Here is a 21,457-nt window from a genome sequence, read left to right on the forward strand (position 1 = left end):
ATAATGGGTAAGAAATCTCCATCTGTATGCTGATGACACATTTATTTATTGCAGAGCAATATAGAGAAGGCTTTTCAGGACTTTCAGTTGGCTTTTTCTTTGTTGTAATTATAGTTTTTATAGTTTCCTTTCACGATATAACAACAATTCAATGGAATTATATTTAGCATTAAACATAAACTTGACAGACATGAATATACAGTGCACCCAGGAAGCACCCATCGTGCTCTAGTGACCCCTGTGGCGGGCCCGGGCGCATGCACGCTGACATGGTCGCCAGGTGTTTCCTCTGAAACATTGGTGCGGCTGGCTTACGGGTTAAGCAGGCATTGTGTCAAGAAGCAGTGCGGCTTGGTTGGGTCGTGTTTCGGAGGACACATTGCTCTCGACCCTCGCCTCTCCTGAGTCCATATGGGAGTTGCAGCGATGAGACAAGACTGCAACTACCAATTGGATACCACGAAATTGTTCACCCACAAACCTCCCCCCTCCCCATAACAACTATTACAACAAAAGGAAAAACCATCCAACTACCTCATCCCCAGACTGTATTTAAATATTCATTTGCACACACTGTATATATACTTTTTTTCCTACTGTATGTTTGTTTATTCCATGTGTTGTTGTATGTGTCCAACTGCTTTGCTTTATCTTGGCCAGGTCGCAGTTGTAAATGAGAACTTGTTCTCAACTAGCCTAGCTGGTTAAATAAAGGTGTTCTCAACTAGCCTACCTGGTTAAATAAAGGTGTTCTCAACTAGCCTACCTGGTTAAATAAAGGTGTTCTCAACTAGCCTACCTGGTTAAATACAGGTGTTCTCAACTAGCCTACTTGGTTAAATAAAGGTGTTCTCAACTGGCCTACCTGGTTAAATAAAGGTGTTCTCAACTAGCCTACCTGGTTAAATAAAGGTGTTCTCAACTGGCCTACCTGGTTAAATAAAGGTGTTCTCAACTAGCCTACCTGGTTAAATACAGGTGTTCTCAACTAGCCTACTTGGTTAAATAAAGGTGTTCTCAACTAGCCTACCTGGTTAAATAAAGGTGTTCTCAACTGGCCTACCTGGTTAAATAAAGGTGTTCTCAACTAGCCTACCTGGTTAAATAAAGGTGTTCTCAACTAGCCTACTTGGTTAAATAAAGGTGTTCTCAACTGGCCTACCTGGTTAAATACAGGTGTTCTCAACTAGCCTACTTGGTTAAATAAAGGTGTTCTCAACTAGCCTACTTGGTTAAATAAAGGTGTTCTCAACTAGCCTACTTGGTTAAATAAAGGTGTTCTCAACTGGCCTACCTGGTTAAATAAAGGTGTTCTCAACTAGCCTACCTGGTTAAATACAGGTGTTCTCAACTAGCCTACTTGGTTAAATAAAGGTGTTCTCAACTGGCCTACCTGGTTAAATAAAGGTGTTCTCAACTAGCCTACCTGGTTAAATACAGGTGTTCTCAACTAGCCTACTTGGTTAAATAAAGGTGTTCTCAACTAGCCTACTAGGTTAAATAAAGGTGTTCTCAACTGGCCTACCTGGTTAAATACAGGTGTTCTCAACTAGCCTACTTGGTTAAATAAAGGTGTTCTCAACTGGCCTACCTGGTTAAATAAAGGTGTTCTCAACTAGCCTACCTGGTTAAATAAAGGTGTTCTCAACTAGCCTACCTGGTTAAATACAGGTGTTCTCAACTAGCCTACTTGGTTAAATAAAGGTGTTCTCAACTAGCCTACCTGGTTAAATAAAGGTGTTCTCAACTGGCCTACCTGGTTAAATAAAGGTGTTCTCAACTAGCCTACCTGGTTAAATAAAGGTGTTCTCAACTGGCCTACCTGGTTAAATAAAGGTGTTCTCAACTAGCCTACCTGGTTAAATAAAGGTGTTCTCAACTAGCCTACCTGGTTAAATAAAGGTGTTCTCAACTAGCCTACCTGGTTAAATAAAGGGGACATCAAGAATAAATGAAATAAAAACATACAGTTAATAACACAAAAGAGGAAAAGTATACAGTGTGAGGTAAGATAAGGGAGGGAGGCAATAAATAGGCCATAGTGGCAAAATAATGACAATTTAGCAATTACTGGAGTGAGAAATGTGCAAAAGATAAATATGCAAGTAGAGATACTGGGGTGCAAAGGAGCAACAAATCAATACATAATAAATAACAGTATGGGGATGATGTAGTTGGATGGCTCTTTACAGATGGGTTATGTACAGGTGCAGTGATATGTGAGCTGCTCTGACAGCTGGTGCTTAATGTTAGTGAGGGAGATGGGTCTCCAGCTTCAGTGATTTTTGCAATTCGTTCCAGTCATTGGCAGCAGAGAACTTGAAGGAAAGGCGGCCAAAGGAGGAATTGGTTTTGGTGGTGACCAGTGAGATGTACCTGCTGGAGCACGTGCTATGGGTGGGTGCTGCTATGGTGACCAGTGAGCTGAGATAAGGCGAGGCTTTACCTAGCTAAGACTTATAGATGACCTGGAGCCAGTGGGTTTGACGACGAGAATGAAGTGGGGTCCAGCCAATGAGAGCATACAGGTCGCAGTGGTGGGTAGTATATGGGGCTTTGGTGACAAAACAGATGGCACTGTGATAGACTGCATCCAATTTGCTGAGACTATTTTGTAAATGACATCGCCGAAGTCAAGGATCGGCAGGATAGTCAGTTTTACGAGGGTATGTTTGGCAGCATGAGTGAAGGATGCTTTGTTCCAAAATAGGAAGCTGATTCTAGATTTGATTTTGGATTGGAGATGCTTAATGTGAGTCTGGAAGGAGAGTTTACAGTCTAACCAGACACCTAGGTATTTGTACTTATCCACATATTCTAAGTCAGAACCGTCCAGAGTAGTGATGCTGGACGGGCGAGCAGGTGCGGGCAGCGATCGGTTGAAGAGCATTCATTTACTTGCATTTAAGAGCAATTGGAGGCCATGGAAGGAGAGTTGAATGGCATTGAAGCTCGTCTGGGGTTTGTTAACACAGTGTCCAAAGAAAGGCCAGAAAGGCCAGAAGTATACAGAATGGTGTCGTCTGCATAGAGGTGGATCAGAGAATCACCTGCAGCAAGAGCGACATCATTGATGTATACAGAGAAGAGTCGGCCCGAGAATTGAACCCTGTGTCACCCCCATAGAGACTGCCAGAAGTCCGGACAACAGGCCCTCCGATTTGACACACCAAACTCTGTCTGAGAAGTAGTTGGTGAACCAGGTAAGGCAGTCATTTGAGAAACTAAGGTTGTTGAATCTGCCGATAAGAATGTGGTGATTGAAAGAGTCGAAAGCCTTGGCCAGGTCGATGAATACAGCTGCACAGTATTGTCTCTGATTGATGGCGGTTATGATATCGTTTTGGAACTTGAGCGTGGCTGAGGTGCACCCAATACCAGCTCAGAAACCAGATTGCATAGTGGAGAAGGTACGGTGGGTTTGTTAACTTTGCGTTCGAAGACCTTAGAAAGGCAGGATAAGATAGATATAGGTATGTAGCAGTTTGGGTCTAGAGTGTTTCCCCCTTTGAAGAGGATGACCGCAGCAGCTTTCCAATCTTTGGGGATCTCAGACGATACGAGAGATGGAACAAGCTAGTAAAAGGGGTTTCAACAATTTCGAAAGAGAGGGTTCAGATTGTCAAGCCCTGCTGATTTGTAGGGGTCCAGATTTTGCAGCTCTTTCAGAACATCAGCTATCTGGATTTGGGTGAAGGAGAAATGGAGGAGAAATGGGGAGGCTTGGGCGAGTTACTGTGGAAGGTGCAGGGGTGTTTACCAGGGTAGGTGTGGCCAGGTGGAAAGCATGGCCAGCCGTAGAACAATGCTTATTGAAATTCTCAATTATAGTGGATTTATCTGTGGTGACAGTGTTTCCTAGCCTCAGTGCAGCTAGTAGGGTGGTGCTCTTATTCTGCAGGGATTTTACAGTGTCCCAGAACTTTTGGAGTTTGTGCTGCAGGATGCAAATTTCTGTTTGAAAAAGCTAGCCTTTGCTTTCTTAACTTCCCTCACCAAAGCCCTATCTCTGACCTTTTTAATCTCTGTCTTCTTTAAGGTTGCTGCCCCTATCATCACCAAGCCTGTCTCTCCTGTCTTCTTTAAGGTTGCTGCCCCTATCATCACCAAGCCTGTCTCTGACCTTTTTAACCTGTCTCTCCTTTCTTCTTTAAGGTTGCTGCCCCTATCATCACCAAGCTTGTTCCTGACCTTTTTAACCTGTCTCTCCTTTCTTCTTTAAGGTTGTTGCCCCTATCATCACCAAGCTTGTCTCTGACCTTTTTAACCTGTCTCTCCTTTCTTCTTTAAGGTTTCTATCATCACCAAGCCTGTCTCTCCTTTCTTCTTTACGGTTGCTGCCCCTATCATCACCAAGCCTGTCTCTGACCTTTTTAACCTGTCTCTCCTTTCTTCTTTAAGGTTGTTGCCCCTATCATCACCAAGCTTGTCTCTGACCTTTTTAACCTGTCTCTCCTTTCTTCTTTAAGGTTGCTGCCCCTATCATCACCAAGCCTGTCTCTCCTTTCTTCTTTACGGTTGCTGCCCCTATCATCACCAAGCCTGTCTCTGACCTGTTTAACCTGTCTCTCCTTTCTTCTTTAAGGTTGCTGCCCCTATCATCACCAAGCCTGTCTCTGACCTTTTTAACCTGTCTCTCCTTTCTTCTTTAAGGTTGCTGCCCCTATCATCACCAAGCCTGTCTCTGACCTTTTTAACCTGTCTCTCCTTTCTTCTTTAAGGTTGCTGCCCCTATCATCACCAAGCCTGTCTCTGACCTTTATAACCTGTCTCTCCTTTCTTCTTTAAGGTTGCTGCCCCTATCATCACCAAGCCTGTCTCTCCTTTCTTCTTTACGGTTGCTGCCCCCATCATCACCAAGCCTGTCTCTGACCTTTATAACCTGTCTCTCCTTTCTTCTTCTTTCACCAAGTCTCTGACCTTTTTGTCTCTCCTTTCTTCTTTAAGGTTGCCCCTATCATCACCAAGCCTGTCTGACCTTTTTAACCTTTCTTTTTTACGGTTGTTGCCCCCATCATCACCAAGCCTGTCTCTGACCTGTTTAACCTGTCTCTCCTTTCTTCTTTACGGTTGCTGCCCCTATCATCACCAAGCCTGTCTCTGACCTGTTTAACCTGTCTCTCCTTTCTGGGGAGGTTCCCAGTGCTTGGAAGGCAGCCACAGTTCGTCCTTTATTTAAAGGGGGAGATCAATCTGATGTTAACTGTTAAAGGCCCATTTCTATTTTGCCCTGTTCATCAAAAGTGTTGGAAAAACTTGTCAATAATCAACTGACTGGCTTTCTAGATGTCTATAGTATTCTCTCTGGTAAGCAATCTGGTTTCCACTCAGGTTATGGATATGTCACTGCAACCTTAAAAAGGTCCTCAATGATGTCACCATTGCCCTTGGTTCTAAACAATGTTGTCCTGCTATTTTTATTGACTTGGCCGCAGATTTTGATACGGTAGACCATTCCATTATTGTGGGCCGGCTAAGGAGTATTGGTGTCTCTGAGGGGTCTTTGGCCTGGTTTGCTAACTACCTCTCTCAAAGAGTGCAGTGTATAAAGTCAGAACATCTGCTGTCTCAGCCACTGCCTGTCACCAAGGGAGTACCCCAAGGCTCGATCCTAGGCCCCACACTCCTCTCAATTTACATCAACATAGCTCAGGCTAGTCTTATACTCAGCTGGCCCCTCTCCAGATTTTGTGTTAAATGCTCTACAACAAAGCTTTCTTAGTGTCCAACAAGCTTTCTCTTCCCTTAACCTTGTTCTGAACACCTCCAAAACAAAGGTCTTGTGGTTTGGTAAGAAGAATGCCCCTCTCCCCACAGGTGTGATTACTACCTCTAACTGTTTAGAGCTTGAAGTACTCACCTCATACAAGCACTTGGGAGTATGGCTAGACGGTACACTGTCCTTCTCTCAGCACATATTAAAGCTGCAGGCTAAAGTTAAATCTAGACTTGGTTTCCTCTATCATAAATCACTCCTCTTTCACCCCAGCTGCCAAACTAACCCTGATTCAGATGACCATCCTATCCGTGTGTAACAGTATAACTTTAGACCGTCCCCTCGCCCATACCCGGGCGCGAACCAGGGACCCTCTGCACACATCAACAACAGTTACCCACGAAGCATCGTTACCCATCGCTCCACAAAAGCCATGGCCCTTGCAGAGCAAGAGGAACTACTACTTCAAGGTCTCAGAGCAAGTGACGTCACCGATTGAAACGCTATTTAGCGCGCACCGCTAACTAAGCTAGCCATTTCACATCCGTTACACATGCTCGATTACGGAGACATAATTTATAGATCGGCAGGTTAGGGTGCTCGAGTGGCTAGATATTCTTTACCTTTCGGCCATCAGATTTGCCACCAATGCTCCTTATAGGACACATCACTGCACTCTATACTCCTCTGTAAACTGGTCATCTCTGTATACCCGTCGCAAGACCCACTGGTTGATGCTTATTTATTAAACCCTCTTAGGCCTCACTCCCCCCTATCTGAGATACCTACTGCAGCCCTCATCCTCCACATACAACACCTGTTCACTCCCCCTATCTGAGATACCTACTGCAGCCCTCATCCTCCACATACAACACCTGTTCAATCTGAGATACCTGCAGCCCTCATCCTCCACATACAACACCTGTTCACTCCCCCCTATCTGAGATATCTACTGCAGCCCTCATCCTCCACATACAACACCTGTTCACTCCCCCCTATCTGAGATATCTACTGCAGCCCTCATCCTCCACATACAACACCCGTTCTGCCAGTCACATTCTGTTAAAGGTCCCCAAAGCACACACATCCCTGGGTTGCTCCTCTTTTCAGTTTGCTTCAGCTAGCGACTGGATGGAGCTGCAACAAACAGTCAAACTAGACAGTTTTCTCAATCTCTTCATTCAAAGACTCAATCATGGACACTCTTACTGACAGTTGTGGATGCTTTGCGTGATGCATTGTTGTCTCTACCTTCTTGCCCTTTGTGCTGTTGTCTGTGCAAAATAATGTTTGTACCCTGTTTTGTGCTGCTACCATGTTGTGCTGATGCCATTTTGTTTTGCTACCATTTGTTGACATGTTGTGCTGCTACCATGCTGTGTTATGTTGTGTTGCTACCATGCTGTGTTATGTTGTGTTGCTACCATGCTGTGTTATGTTGTGTTGCTACCATGCTGTGTTATGTTGTGTTGCTACCATGCTGTGTTATGTTGTGTTGCTACCATGCTGTGTTATGTTGTGTTGCTACCATGCTGTGTTATGTTGTGTTGCTACCATGCTGTGTTATGTTGTGCTGCTACCATGCTGTGTTATGTTGTGTTGCTGCCATGCTGTGTTATGTTGTGCTGCTATGCTGTGTTGCTGCCATGCTGTGTTATGTTGTGCTGCTGCCATGCATGTTGTGCTGCTGCCATGCTGTGTTATGTTGTGTTGCTACCATGCTGTGTTATGTTGTGTTGCTACCATGCTGTGTTATGTTGTGTTGCTACCATGCTGTGTTATGTTGTGCTGCTACCATGCTGTGTTATGTTGTGTTGCTACCATGCTGTGTTATGTTGTGTTGCTGCCATGCTGTGTTGACATGTTGTGCTGCTACCATGCTGTGTTATGTTGTGTTGCTGCCATGCTGTGTTATGTTGTGTTGCTGCCATGCTGTGTTGACATGTTGTGCTGCTACCATGCTGTGTTATGTTGTGTTGCTGCCATGCTGTGTTGACATGTTGTGCTGCTACCATGCTGTGTTATGTTGTGTTGCTGCCATGCTGTGTTGACATGTTGTGCTGCTATGTTGTGTTGCTGCCATGCTGTGTTGACATGTTGTGCTGCTACCATGCTGTGTTATGTTGTGTTGCTGCCATGCTGTGTTATGTTGTGTTGCTGCCATGCTGTGTTATGTTGTGTTGCTGCCATGCTGTGTTGACATGTTGTGCTGCTACCATGCTGTGTTATGTTGTGTTGCTGCCATGCTGTGTTATGTTGTGTTGCTGCCATGCTGTGTTGACATGTTGTGCTGCTACCATGCTGTGTTATGTTGTGTTGCTGCCATGCTGTGTTGACATGTTGTGCTGCTACCATGCTGTGTTATGTTGTGTTGCTGCCATGCTGTGTTGACATGTTGTGTTGCTACCATGCTGTGTTATGTTGTGTTGCTGCCATGCTGTGTTATGTTGTGTTGCTACCATGCTGTGTTGACATGTTGTGCTGCTGCCATGCTGTGTTATGTTGTGTTGCTGCCATGCTATGTTGTCTTAGGTCTCTCTTTATGTAGTGTTGTGTTGTCTCTCTTGTTGCGTTGTGTGTTATGTCCTATTTTTTATTAAATTAATTTGAATCCCCAGCCCAAGCAGGAGGCCTTTAGCCCTTTTGGTAGGCCTTCATTTGAAATGTTTTCTTTACTGACTTGCCTAGTTAAATAAAGGTTAAATAAATAAATAAATATAAAGACCAGGAGGATATAAAGTGTTGATATAAAATGTTTTATTTAGGGTTAAAGGTTAGACACATTCTTAGGAGTTATGTTTAGGGGCTAGGGGGTATGGGATTTAATATGGTAGGATTAGGGTTATGTTTGAGACAGATTAAGAGAGCATTGGCATAGCTATTAGAGTCATTTTATGGCAGTTCAGAAAGATTCACCTTATTAAAATTACAATCCCAAAACTCCCTGAATCAGGCTAGGGTCAGTCACCTTTAAAAGTGTTGAAATAATCACCTGCCTCTAACCTCTCCTTTCCTCCCCTCCTCCACATCTTTCTTTCTCCCTACCTCAAGCTGTATGTACTTTTCAACTGTAAATTGGACGTTTACATTGAGTCCTTCTTCACTTATCGACCTTGGTGTGGTGGTTTGGGTTAGGAGAGCTGTCCTCCCCTGCACTCTCAAACGCACTCCGCTTACTGGGGATATTAACATGATGCAGATCCTAGAGAGAGAGAGAGAGAGCGAGAGCGAGAGCGAGAGCGAGAGAGAGAGCGAGAGCGAGAGCGAGAGAGAGAGAGAGAGAGAGAGAGAGAGAGAGAGAGAGATTGTGATTCTGTCCACTCAGCACCGATTCATCCTAGAGGATGGAGCTGTGTTGGGCCAAGTGAAGACACCATAGAGGATGGAGCTGTGTTGGGCCAAGTGAAGACACCATAGAGGATGGAGCTGTGTTGGGCCAAGTGCAGACACCATAGAGGATAGATCTGTGTTGGGCCAAGTGCAGACACCATAGAGGATAGAGCTGTGTTGGGCCAAGTGCAGACACCATAGAGGATGGAGCTGTGTTGGGCCAAGTGCAGACACCATAGAGGATAGAGCTGTGTTGGGCCAAGTGCAGACACCATAGAGGTGAGAGCTGTGTTGGGCCAAGTGCAGACACCATAGAGGATGGAGCTGTGTTGGGCCAAGTGCAGACACCATAGAGGATGGAGCTGTGTTGGGCCAAGTGCAGACACCATAGAGGATAGAGCTGTGTTGGGCCAAGTGCAGACACCATAGAGGATAGAGAGTGCAGACACCATAGAGGATGGAGCTGTGTTGGGCCAAGTGCAGACACCATAGAGGATGGAGCTGTGTTGGGCCAAGTGGAGAAACACCATAGAGGATAGAGCTGTGTTGGGCCAAGTGCAGACACCATAGAGGATAGAGCTGTGTTGGGCCAAGTGCAGACACCATAGAGGATAGAGCTGTGTTGGGCCAAGTGCAGACACCATAGAGGATGGAGCTGTGTTGGGCCAAGTGCAGACACCATAGAGGATAGAGCTGTGTTGGGCCAAGTGCAGACACCATAGAGGATGGAGCTGTGTTGGGCCAAGTGGAGAAACACCATAGAGGATAGAGCTGTGTTGGGCCAAGTGCAGACACCATAGAGGTGAGAGCTGTGTTGGGCCAAGTGCAGACACCATAGAGGATGGAGCTGTGTTGGGCCAAGTGCAGACACCATAGAGGATAGAGCTGTGTTGGGCCAAGTGCAGACACCATAGAGGATGGAGCTGTGTTGGGCCAAGTGCAGACACCATAGAGGATGGAGCTGTGTTGGGCCAAGTGCAGACACCATAGAGGATAGAGCTGTGTTCGGCCAAGTACAGACACCATAGAGGATGGAGCTGTGTTGGGCCAAGTGCAGACACCATAGAGGATGGAGCTGTGTTGGGCCAAGTACAGACACCATAGAGAATAGAGCTGTGTTGGGCCAAGTGCAGACACCATAGAGGATAGAGCTGTGTTGGGCCAAGTGCAGACACCATAGAGGATAGAGCTGTGTTGGGCCAAGTGCAGACACCATAGAGGATAGAGCTGTGTTGGGCCAAGTGCAGACACCATAGAGGATGGAGCTGTGTTGGGCCAAGTGGAGACACCATAGAGGATAGAGCTGTGTTGGGCCAAGTGCAGACACCATAGAGGTGAGAGCTGTGTTGGGCCAAGTGCAGACACCATAGAGGATGGAGCTGTGTTGGGCCAAGTGCAGACACCATAGAGGATGGAGCTGTGTTGGACCAAGTGCAGACACCATAGAGGATAGAGCTGTGTTGGGCCAAGTGCAGACACCATAGAGGATGGAGCTGTGTTGGGCCAAGTGCAGGCTCCATAGAGGATTTAGCTGTGTTGGGCCAAGTGCAGACACCATAGAGGATAGAACTGTGTTGGGCCAAGTGCAGACACCATAGAGGATGGAGCTGTGTTGGGCCAAGTGCAGACACCATAGAGGATGGAGCTGTGTTGGGCCAAGTGCAGACACCATAGAGGATGGAGCTGTGTTGGGCCAAGTGCAGACACCATAGAGGATGGAGCTGTATTGGGCCAAGTGCAGACACCATAGAGGATTTAGCTGTGTTGGGCCAAGTGCAGACACCATAGAGGATAGAGCTGTGTTGGGCCAAGTGAAGACACCAGCTTACACGCTTCACATGTCAGTCAGTCAGTCAGTGTATGTGTGTCTGTCTGCGTGTGTGTGTCTGTCTGTATCCACAGTCAGAGCAGAGACAGGGATCCCTAGTGCTGCACTGATAAAGCTGTGATCTAGCGGTTAGACCTGGTAATAACCTTTATCATTAAACCACTTTTGGCTTAGTGCCATCATCCATCACATCCATAAAAGCAGATAACATTCTATGGCAACTTTAATTAACTTCCTGAATTGACCTAATTCCTGAAACGTGGTACGATGGTTGTCTGAGTGTTCTGCCACACTGTGGGGTTGTAGGAGGAGCTAGTAATGTTATGGGAACCCTAGTGAATAAGTGGGAGGGGCTATTTGGTCTGTGGGTGGAGTTAGTTGTAGGAGGGGCTATGTACTCACCATGGGTTTGTGGGCAGAGCCACCAGGTCTGTTGGTCTTGCTGACCCAGCGGTTGATGCGGTCGGAGATTCCAGACGCGAATCTGCGAGGTTCCTGTCTGAGAACCCCAGAGCTGCACGGAGCGGCTGCCTGATCCTTTTCAAATAGGCATCTCTTCTTCGAAACCTCATCCAGCAGGAACAGGGTCCTCTGGGCAATGTCGGGAGAACGCAGAGACTCAGACTTCTACAGAGAGGGTTAGAGACAGAGAGGGTTAGAGACAGAGATGGTTGGAGACAGAGAGGGTTAGGGTTAGACAGAGAGGGTTAGGGTAAGACAGAGAGGGTTGAGACAGAGAGGGTTAGACAGAGAGGGTTAGGGTTAGACAGAGAGGGTTAGGGTAAGACAGAGAGGGTTAGAGACAGAGAGGGTTAGAGACAGAGAGGGTTAGTAAGACAGAGAGGGTTAGAGACAGAGAGGGTTAGAGACAGAGAGGGTTAGGGTTAGAGACAGAGCGGGTTAGGGTAAGACAGAGAGGGTTAGAGACAGAGAGGGTTAGACAGAGAGGGTTAGAGACAGAGAGGGTTAGAGAGAGAGGGGTTAGAGACAGAGGGGTTAGGGTAAGACAGAGAGGGTTAGGGTAAGACAGAGAGGGTTAGGGTAAGACAGAGAGGATTAGAGTCAGAGAGGGTTAGAGACAGAGAGGGTTAGAGACAGAGAGGGTTAGGGTAAGACAGAGAGGGTTAGAGACAGAGAGGGTTAGGGTAAGACAGAGAGGGTTAGGGTAAGACAGAGAGGGTTAGAGACAGAGAGGGTTAGAGACAGAGAGGGTTAGAGACAGAAAGGGTTAGAGACAGAGAGGGTTAGAAACAGAGAGGGTTAGGGGAAGACAGAGAGGGTTAGAGACAGAGAGGGTTAGGGTAAGACAGAGAGGGTTAGAGAAGGGGGGGTTAGAGACAGAGAGGGTTAGGGTAAGACAGAGAGGGTTAGAGACAGAGAGGGTTAGGGTAAGACAGAGAGGGAAAGGGTTAGAGACCGTTTTTATTTTAATTAAACAAGTATTATTTATTTATCCAGGTTAGTGTTATTGAGATCAAATCTATTTTTCAAGAGAGACCAGGTCCAACCAAGACAGTATCAGGAGTAACAACATTTGAGACAAATATCAGACATAGGGCTCTATTTTCGGCTGGTGTTTCCAGTGATATTGTCAAACGCACTTTAGTTTGCAATTTGGGCATGTAAATACATTCGCACTGGCATTTTCCAGCCCAGGTTCAGCAATATGCCTGTCTTATATCAGCTTGACCTGCGCTCAGATGGGAGGGGTGGAAATATTTGAGATGTGTCCTTAAAAACATGATCCAAAGTGCTAATTTCAGGCAGCGCTTACAGGGCTTTTTAAAACCAACCAAAAGCAGGTTCTAGTGGCAACAGTTGGTTATGTCATAAATTATGACAGCGGAAACGAATCCAGGCAGAATCACAGCCGACCGTGATTGGGAGTCCCATAGGGCGCACAATTGGCCCAGCGTCGTCCGGGTTTGGCCGGGGTAGGCCGGGTTTGGCCGGGGAAGGCCGTCATTGTAAATGAGAATTTGTTCTTAACTGAGTTGCCTAGTTAAATAAAGGTTCAATTAAAACAATTAGAAAATAAATTAAAACAATTAGAAAATAAATTAAAGCAATTAGAAAATCAATTAAAACAATTAGAAAATCAATGAAAACAATTAGAAAATCAATTAAAACAATTACAAAATCAATTAAAACAATTAGAAAATAAATTAAAATCAAATCAAATCAAATTTATTTATATAGCCCTTCGTACGTCAGCTGATATCTCAAAGTGCTGTACAGAAACCCAGCCTAAAACCCCAAACAGCAAACAATGCAGGTGTAAAAGGTGTAAAACATCCTATTCAGCTGTGATGCACAATGTCCATATGAAGATGGAACAAGACTAATGTGCTTTTGGTGCATGCATACTTTGTATTTAGAAAAAAACAATTTAAATCATGTTTTTTACCATTTTGATTTAAACCCAAGCATAGACTCCCGTCTTCTCAATGAAGGCCTTTTTGTCTGCCCAAAGCAATTGTGAAGTAGTCAAGACTGTTGATAAAGGGTTTGTCTCCTGAGACAAATATAAATAAATCTTCATCACCATTCAAATACAAAAGTGATTTGCCTTTTTATCTATGCATTGATTTGATTTGATTTGATTTGATTTGTGGGCAGGCCCACATTATTTTAGCCATGCAGGTCCTGTTTTGGACATAAAACCCTCTCTATGTCCAGCTATGGTGACAAGTTTGGATGTGTGTAAAACCCTTCATAGTTGTTTTAATATTATAAAGCCAGGAGAGGAGAAATGATGGTGCCTGTAAGTGTGTTTAAAACTAGTTGCTTAGTTTGGTTAAGAATTTGATTCAAATTACTCGCTCTCTTTTTGCTTATTGACAACATTGTGCACGTCCATGCTGAGCCATAATGCAATTTACAGTGGGCCTAGCCTCTATATCAGTGCAAATTCTATGTATATATTTCCACATTGAAGACATGATTACATAGAACAATGTGGACTGAAAACAGGTTCAAGTCAACATATTAAGGAAAGATAGATCTACATTTTGTTTCTGTAAGCCAATTAACAAACTATAATGGACTAACATTGGATTTGGAGTTGATTCCAAGGCAATACATACAAGACTGAAAATACACAACTTGAAGCAACCATCATGTTTCACTTTGGAGCACATCCTCACTGGTCAGTGAGGGCCAAGCCTGGACACACCCACAACTTTTTAACATTTTATTTCTCCTTTATTTAACCAGGTAGGCCGACCTGATCAAGATAAAGCAAAGCAGTGCGACACAAACAAAACAGAGTTACACATGGAATAAACAAACAATAACACAACAGTGTGTGTAAATGAGGTAGGATAAGGGAGGAAAGGCAATAAACAGGCCGTAATGGCGAAATAATTACAATATAGCAATTAAACACTGGAGTGATAGATGTGCAGAGGATGAGTATGCAAGTAGAGATACTGGGGTGCAAGATAAATAATAGTATGGGGATGAGGTAGTTGGATGGGCTATGTACAGATGGGCTATGTACAGATGCAGTAATCTGTAAATACCTAGGTCTCTGGCTAGACTATAAACTCTCCTTCCAGATTCATATTAAACATCTCCAATCCAAAATTAAATCTAGAATCGGCATTCTATTTCACAACAAAGCCTCCTTCACTCACGCTGCCAAACATACCCTTGTAAAACTGACCATCCTACCGATCCTCAACTTCGGCTATGTAATTTACAAAATAACCTCCAACACTCTACTCAGCAAACTGGATGCAGTCTATCACAGTGCCATCCGTTTTGTCACCAAAGCCCCATATACCACCCACCACTGGGACCTGTATGCTCTTGTCAGCTGGCCCTCGCTACATATTCGTCGCCAGACCCACCCAGGTCATCTATAAGTCTTTGCTAGGTAAAGCCCAGCCTTATCTCAGCTCAACAACAGGTATATTTCACTGGTCACCCCCAAAGCCAATTTCTCCTTTGGCTGCATTTCCTTCCAGTTCTCTGCTGCCAATGACTGGAACGAACTGCAAAAATCACTGAAGCTGGAGACTCTATCTCCCTCACAAACTTTAAGCATCAGCTGTCAGAGCAGCTCACAGATCATTGCACCTGTACATAGCCCATCTGTAAATAGCCCATTCAACTACCTCATCCCCATACTGTTATTTATTTATTTTCTCCTTTGCACCCCAGTATTTCTACTTGCATATTCATCTTCTGCACATCTATCACTCAATTGTAATGACTTCGCCACTACGGCGTATTTATTGCCTTACCTCCCTAATCTTACCTCATTTGCACACACTGTGTATAGATTTTTTCTCTTGTATTATTGACTGTACGTTTGTTTATTTCATGTGTAACTAACTCTGTGTCGCACTGCCTTGCTTGATCAGGTCGGAGTTGTAAATGAGAACTTGTTCTCAACTGGCCTACCTGGTTAAATAAAGGTGAAATAAATCAAATTAAAAATACATTTTAAAAAGTACACTTGGATCACGTGTTACGAGGTAGGATAAAGAGATGGGTGGGCTAAAGCTTAAGAGGGTGTGAACAATGCTGAATGGGTGAACACAAAGAAGAGCTCTCCAATATTAGTACAAAAACATCCAAAGGCCATTTTCTCAAAAGTGAGTTTTACAAGTTCATCAACTTTCAAAGGAAAATGACTTTCCCAATGTTCCTCAAATGTAGTGTATGATATACCATTTTGTAGCTCTGAATCTCTACTTTTATCCAATGTAAAAACACCATTTCACATTTTTATACATATGACCGATTTGAGCCGGTCGGTCACATATATGACGTTATGTGTGATGTTATGTAATGTTATGTGATGTTATGTAATGTTATGTAATGTTGTGTGTAATGTTATGTAATGTAATGTTATGTTATGTAATGTTATGTATAATGTTATGTTATGTAATGTTGTGTGTAATGTTATGTAATGTAATGTTATGTTATGTAATGTTATGTGTAATGTTATGTATAATGTTATGTGATGTATAATGTTATGTGATGTGTAATGTTATGTGATGTGTAATGTTATGTGTAATGTTATGTATAATGTTATGTGATGTGTAATGTTATGTGATGTGTAATGTTATGTGATGTGTAATGTTATGTGATGTGTAATGTGATTGATGTATAATGTTATGTTATGTTATGTATAATGTTATGTTATGTGTAATGTTATGTATAATGTTATGTGTAATGTTATGTATAATGTTATGTGTAATGTTATGTATAATGTTATGTGATGTGTAATGTTATGTATAATGTTATGTTATGTATAATGTTATGTTATGTATAATGTTATGTGTAATGTTATGTATAATGTTATGTGATGTAATGTTATGTGATGTGTAATGTTATGTATAATGTTATGTATAATGTTATGTGTAATGTTATGTGATGTGTAATGTTATGTGTAATGTTATGTGATGTGTAATGTTATGTGTAATGTTATGTATAATGTTATGTGTAATGTTATGTGATGTGTAATGTTATGTATAATGTTATGTTATGTATAATGTTATGTGTAATGTTATGTATAATGTTATGTGTAATGTTATGTGTAATGTTATGTATAATGTTATGTGATGTGTAATGTTATGTATAATGTTATGTTATGTATAATGTTATGTTATGTGTAATGTTATGTGTAATGTTATGTATAATGTGATGTGTAATGTTATGTGATGTGTAATGTTATGTGTAATGTTATGTATAATGTGATGTGTAATGTTATGTGATGTGTAATGTTATGTGTAATGTTATGTATAATGTTATGTGTAATGTTATGTGATGTGTAATGTTATGTATAATGTTATGTTATGTGTAATGTTATGTATAATGTTATGTGTAATGTTATGTGATGTGTAATGTTATGTGTAATGTTATGTATAATGTGATGTGTAATGTTATGTGATGTGTAATGTTATGTGTAATGTTATGTATAATGTTATGTATAATGTTATGTGTAATGTTATGTGATGTGTAATGTTATGTATAATGTTATGTGTAATGTTATGTTATGTGTAATGTTATGTATAATGTTATGTATAATGTTATGTGATGTGTAATGTTATGTGATGTATAATGTTATGTGATGTGTAATGTTATGTGATGTGTAATGTTATGTATAATGTTATGTGATGTGTAATGTTATGTGATGTATAATGTTATGTGATGTGTAATGTGATGTATAATGTTATGTGATGTGTAATGTGATGTATAATGTTATGTGATGTGTAATGTTATGTATAATGTTATGTATAATGTTATGTATAATGTTATGTGTAATGTTATGTGTAATGTTATGTATAATGTGATGTGTAATGTTATGTGTAATGTTATGTGTAATGTGATGTGTAATGTTATGTGTAATGTTATGTGATGTGTAATGTTATGTGTAATGTTATGTATAATGTTATGTATAATGTTATGTTATGTATAATGTGATGTGTAATGTTATGTGTAATGTTATGTTATGTATAATGTGATGTGTAATGTTATGTATAATGTTATGTGATGTGTAATGTTATGTATAATGTTATGTATAATGTTATGTTATGTGTAATGTTATGTATAATGTTATGTATAATGTTATGTGATGTGTAATGTTATGTGATGTTATGTGTAATGTTATGTGATGTGTAATGTTATGTGTAATGTTATGTGTAATGTTATGTTATGTATAATGTGATGTGTAATGTTATGTTATGTATAATGTGATGTGTAATGTTATGTATAATGTTATGTTATGTGTAATGTTATGTGATGTATAATGTGATGTGTAATGTGATGTGTAATGTTATGTATAATGTTATGTTATGTGTAATGTTATGTTATGTATAATGTGATGTGTAATGTTATGTTATGTATAATGTGATGTGTAATGTTATGTGTAATGTTATGTTATGTATAATGTGATGTGTAATGTTATGTTATGTATAATGTGATGTGTAATGTTATGTATAATGTTATGTATAATGTTATGTTATGTATAATGTGATGTGTAATGTTATGTATAATGTTATGTTATGTGTAATGTTATGTGATGTGTAATGTTATGTGATGTTATGTGTAATGTTATGTGATGTGTAATGTTATGTGTAATGTTATGTTATGTGTAATGTTATGTGATGTGTAATGTTATGTATAATGTTATGTGATGTTATGTGTAATGTTATGTTATGTGTAATGTTATGTGATGTATAATGTTATGTGATGTATAATGTTATGTATAATGTTATGTGATGTATAATGTTATGTATAATGTTATGTATAATGTTATGTGATGTGTAATGTTATGTGTAATGTTATGTGATGTATAATGTTATGTGATGTGTAATGTTATGTGATGTGTAATGTTATGTGTAATGTTATGTGATGTATAATGTTATGTGATGTGTAATGTTATGTGATGTGTAATGTTATGTGATGTATAATGTTATGTGATGTATAATGTTATGTTATGTATAATGTTATGTGATGTGTAATGTTATGTGATGTATAATGTTATGTGATGTTATGTTATGTGATGTTATGTATAATGTTATGTGATGTGTAATGTTATGTGTAATGTTATGTGATGTGTAATGTTATGTATGATGTTATGTGATGTGTAATGTTATGTGTAATGTTATGTATAATGTTATGTGATGTGTAATGTTATGTTATGTGTAATGTTATGTATAATGTTATGTGATGTATAATGTTATGTGATGTATAATGTTATGTTATGTGTAATGTTATGTATAATGTTATGTGATGTGTAATGTTATGTATAATGTTATGTATAATGTTATGTGATGTGTAATGTTATGTATAATGTTATGTGATGTGTAATGTTATGTATAATGTTATGTGATGTGTAATGTTATGTATAATGTTATGTGATGTGTAATGTTATGTGATGTGTAATGTTATGTGTAATGTTATGTATAATGTTATGTGATGTATAATGTTATGTGATGTATAATGTTATGTGATGTGTAATGTTATGTATAATGTTATGTATGATGTTATGTGATGTGTAATGTTATGTGATGTGTAATGTTATGTGTAATGTTATGTATAATGTTATGTGATGTGTAATGTTATGTGATGTGTAATGTTATGTGTAATGTTATGTATAATGTTATGTGATGTGTAATGTTATGTGATGTATAATGTTATGTGTAATGTTATGTATAATGTTATGTGATGTGTAATGTTATGTGATGTATAATGTTATGTTATGTATAATGTTATGTGATGTGTAATGTTATGTGTAATGTTATGTATAATGTTATGTGATGTGTAATGTTATGTGATGTATAATGTTATGTATAATGTTATGTGATGTGTAATGTTATGTGATGTATAATGTTATGTATAATGTTATGTGATGTGTAATGTTATGTGATGTATAATGTTATGTGATGTATAATGTTATGTGATGTGTTATGTGATGTGTAATTTAATGTATAATGTTATGTGTAATGTTATGTATAATGTTATGTGATGTGTAATGTTATGTATAATGTTATGTGATGTGTAATGTTATGTGATGTGTAATGTTATGTGATGTGTAATGTTATGTGATGTGTAATGTTATGTTATGTGTAATGTTATGTATAATGTTATGTGATGTGTAATGTTATGTGTAATGTTATGTATAATGTTATGTGATGTGTAATGTTATGTGATGTGTAATGTTACGTGATGTGTAATGTTATGTGATGTGTAATGTTATGTATAATGTTATGTGATGTGTAATGTTACGTGTAATGTTATGTATAATGTTATGTGATGTGTAATGTTATGTGTAATGTTATGTATAATGTTATGTGATGTGTAATGTTACGTGATGTGTAATGTTATGTGTAATGTTATGTATAATGTTATGTGATGTGTAATGTTATGTGATGTGTAATGTTATGTGATGTATAATGTTATGTTATGTATAATGTTATGTGATGTGTAATGTTATGTATAATGTTATGTGATGTATAATGTTATGTTATGTATAATGTTATGTGATGTATAATGTTATGTATAATGTTATGTGATGTGTAATGTTATGTGATGTGTAATGTTATGTGTAATGTTATGTATAATGTTATGTGATGTGTAATGTTATGTGATGTGTAATGTTATGTATAATGTTATGTTATGTATAATGTTATGTGATGTGTAATGTTATGTGTAATGTTATGTATAATGTTATGTGATGTGTAATGTTATGTGATGTGTAATGTTATGTATAATGTTATGTGATGTGTAATGTTATGTGTAATGTTATGTTATGTATAATGTTATGTGATGTGTAATGTTATGTGTAATGTTATGTATAATGTTATGTGATGTGTAATGTTATGTGATGTGTAATGTTATGTATAATGTTATGTGATGTGTAATGTTATGTGATGTGTAATGTTATGTATAATGTTATGTGATGTGTAATGTTATGTGTAATGTTATGTATAATGTTATGTGATGTGTAATGTTATGTGTAATGTTATGTGTAATGTTATGTATAATGTTATGTGATGTGTAATGTTACGTGATGTGTAATGTTACGTGATGTGTAATGTTATGTATAATGTTATGTGATGTGTAATGTTATGTGATGTGTAATGTTATGTGATGGTATGTGTAATATTGTGTAATGTTGTGTAATGTGATGTTATGTGTAATGGTATGTGAGATGTTATGTGTAATGTTAGGTGTGATGTTATGTATATTGTTATGTATAATGTTGTGTTGTGTGTGATGTTATGTGTGATGTTATGTGTGATGTTATGTGTGATGTTATGTGTGATGTTATGTGTGATGTTATGTGGGATGTTATGTGTGATGTTATGTGTGATGTTATGTGTGATGTTATGTGTGATGTTATGTGTGATGTTATGTGTGATGTTATGTATATTGTTACGTATAATATTGTGTGATGTTGTGTGTAATGTTATGTGATGTGTAATGTTATGTGTGATGTTATGTATAATGTTATGTGTGATGTTATGTGTGATGTTATGTGTGATGTTATGTGATGGTATGTGTGATGTTATGTGATGGTATGTGTAATGTTGTGTAATGTTATGTGATGTTATGTGTAATGTTGTGTAATGTTATGTATAATGTTAGGTGTGATGTTATGTGTGATGTTGTGTATAATGTTAGGTGATGGTATGTGTAATGTTGTGTAATGTTGTGTAATGTGATGTTATGTGTGATGTTATGTGTGATGTTATGTGATGGTATGTGTAATGTTGTGTAATGTTATGTATAATGTTATGTGATGTGTAATGTGATGTTATGTGTAATGTTGTGTGATGTTATGTATAATGTTATGTGATGTGTAATGTGATGTTATGTGTGATGTTACGTGATGTTGTGTGTTGTTATGTGATGTTGTCATGTTTTGTCATTTATTATCATGTCTTGTCCCTGTGCTTCCCATTCTATTCGTTTCCCTCTGCTGGTCTTATTAGGTTCTTTCCCTCTTTCTATCCCTCTCTCTCCCCCTCCCTCTCTCACTCTCTCGCTCTCTCTTCTCTCTATCGTTCCGTTCCTGCTCCCAGCTGTTCCTATTCCCCTAATCATCATTTAGTCTTCCCACA

At 39.6% G+C, this 21,457-nt stretch overlaps 1 protein-coding gene across 1 annotated transcript in view; it reads right to left on the reverse strand.

Moving 5' to 3' along the window:
• Nucleotides 1-8,451: 8,451 nt before the first annotated feature.
• lad1 (ladinin) overlaps nt 8,452-21,457 on the reverse strand; it is a 126,738-nt gene continuing 113,732 nt past the window's right edge. The window contains exons 11-12 of the mRNA XM_046344851.1: nt 11,277-11,501; nt 8,452-8,918 (exon numbers count right to left, since the gene is read on the reverse strand). Coding sequence (XP_046200807.1) covers nt 8,817-8,918; nt 11,277-11,501 — 327 coding nt within the window. The 3' untranslated portion in view covers nt 8,452-8,816. The remainder of the gene's footprint in view (nt 8,919-11,276; nt 11,502-21,457) is intronic.

The sequence above is a fragment of the Oncorhynchus gorbuscha genome, linkage group LG03 (assembly GCF_021184085.1).
Source record: "Oncorhynchus gorbuscha isolate QuinsamMale2020 ecotype Even-year linkage group LG03, OgorEven_v1.0, whole genome shotgun sequence".
NCBI classification, from domain to species: domain Eukaryota; kingdom Metazoa; phylum Chordata; class Actinopteri; order Salmoniformes; family Salmonidae; genus Oncorhynchus; species Oncorhynchus gorbuscha.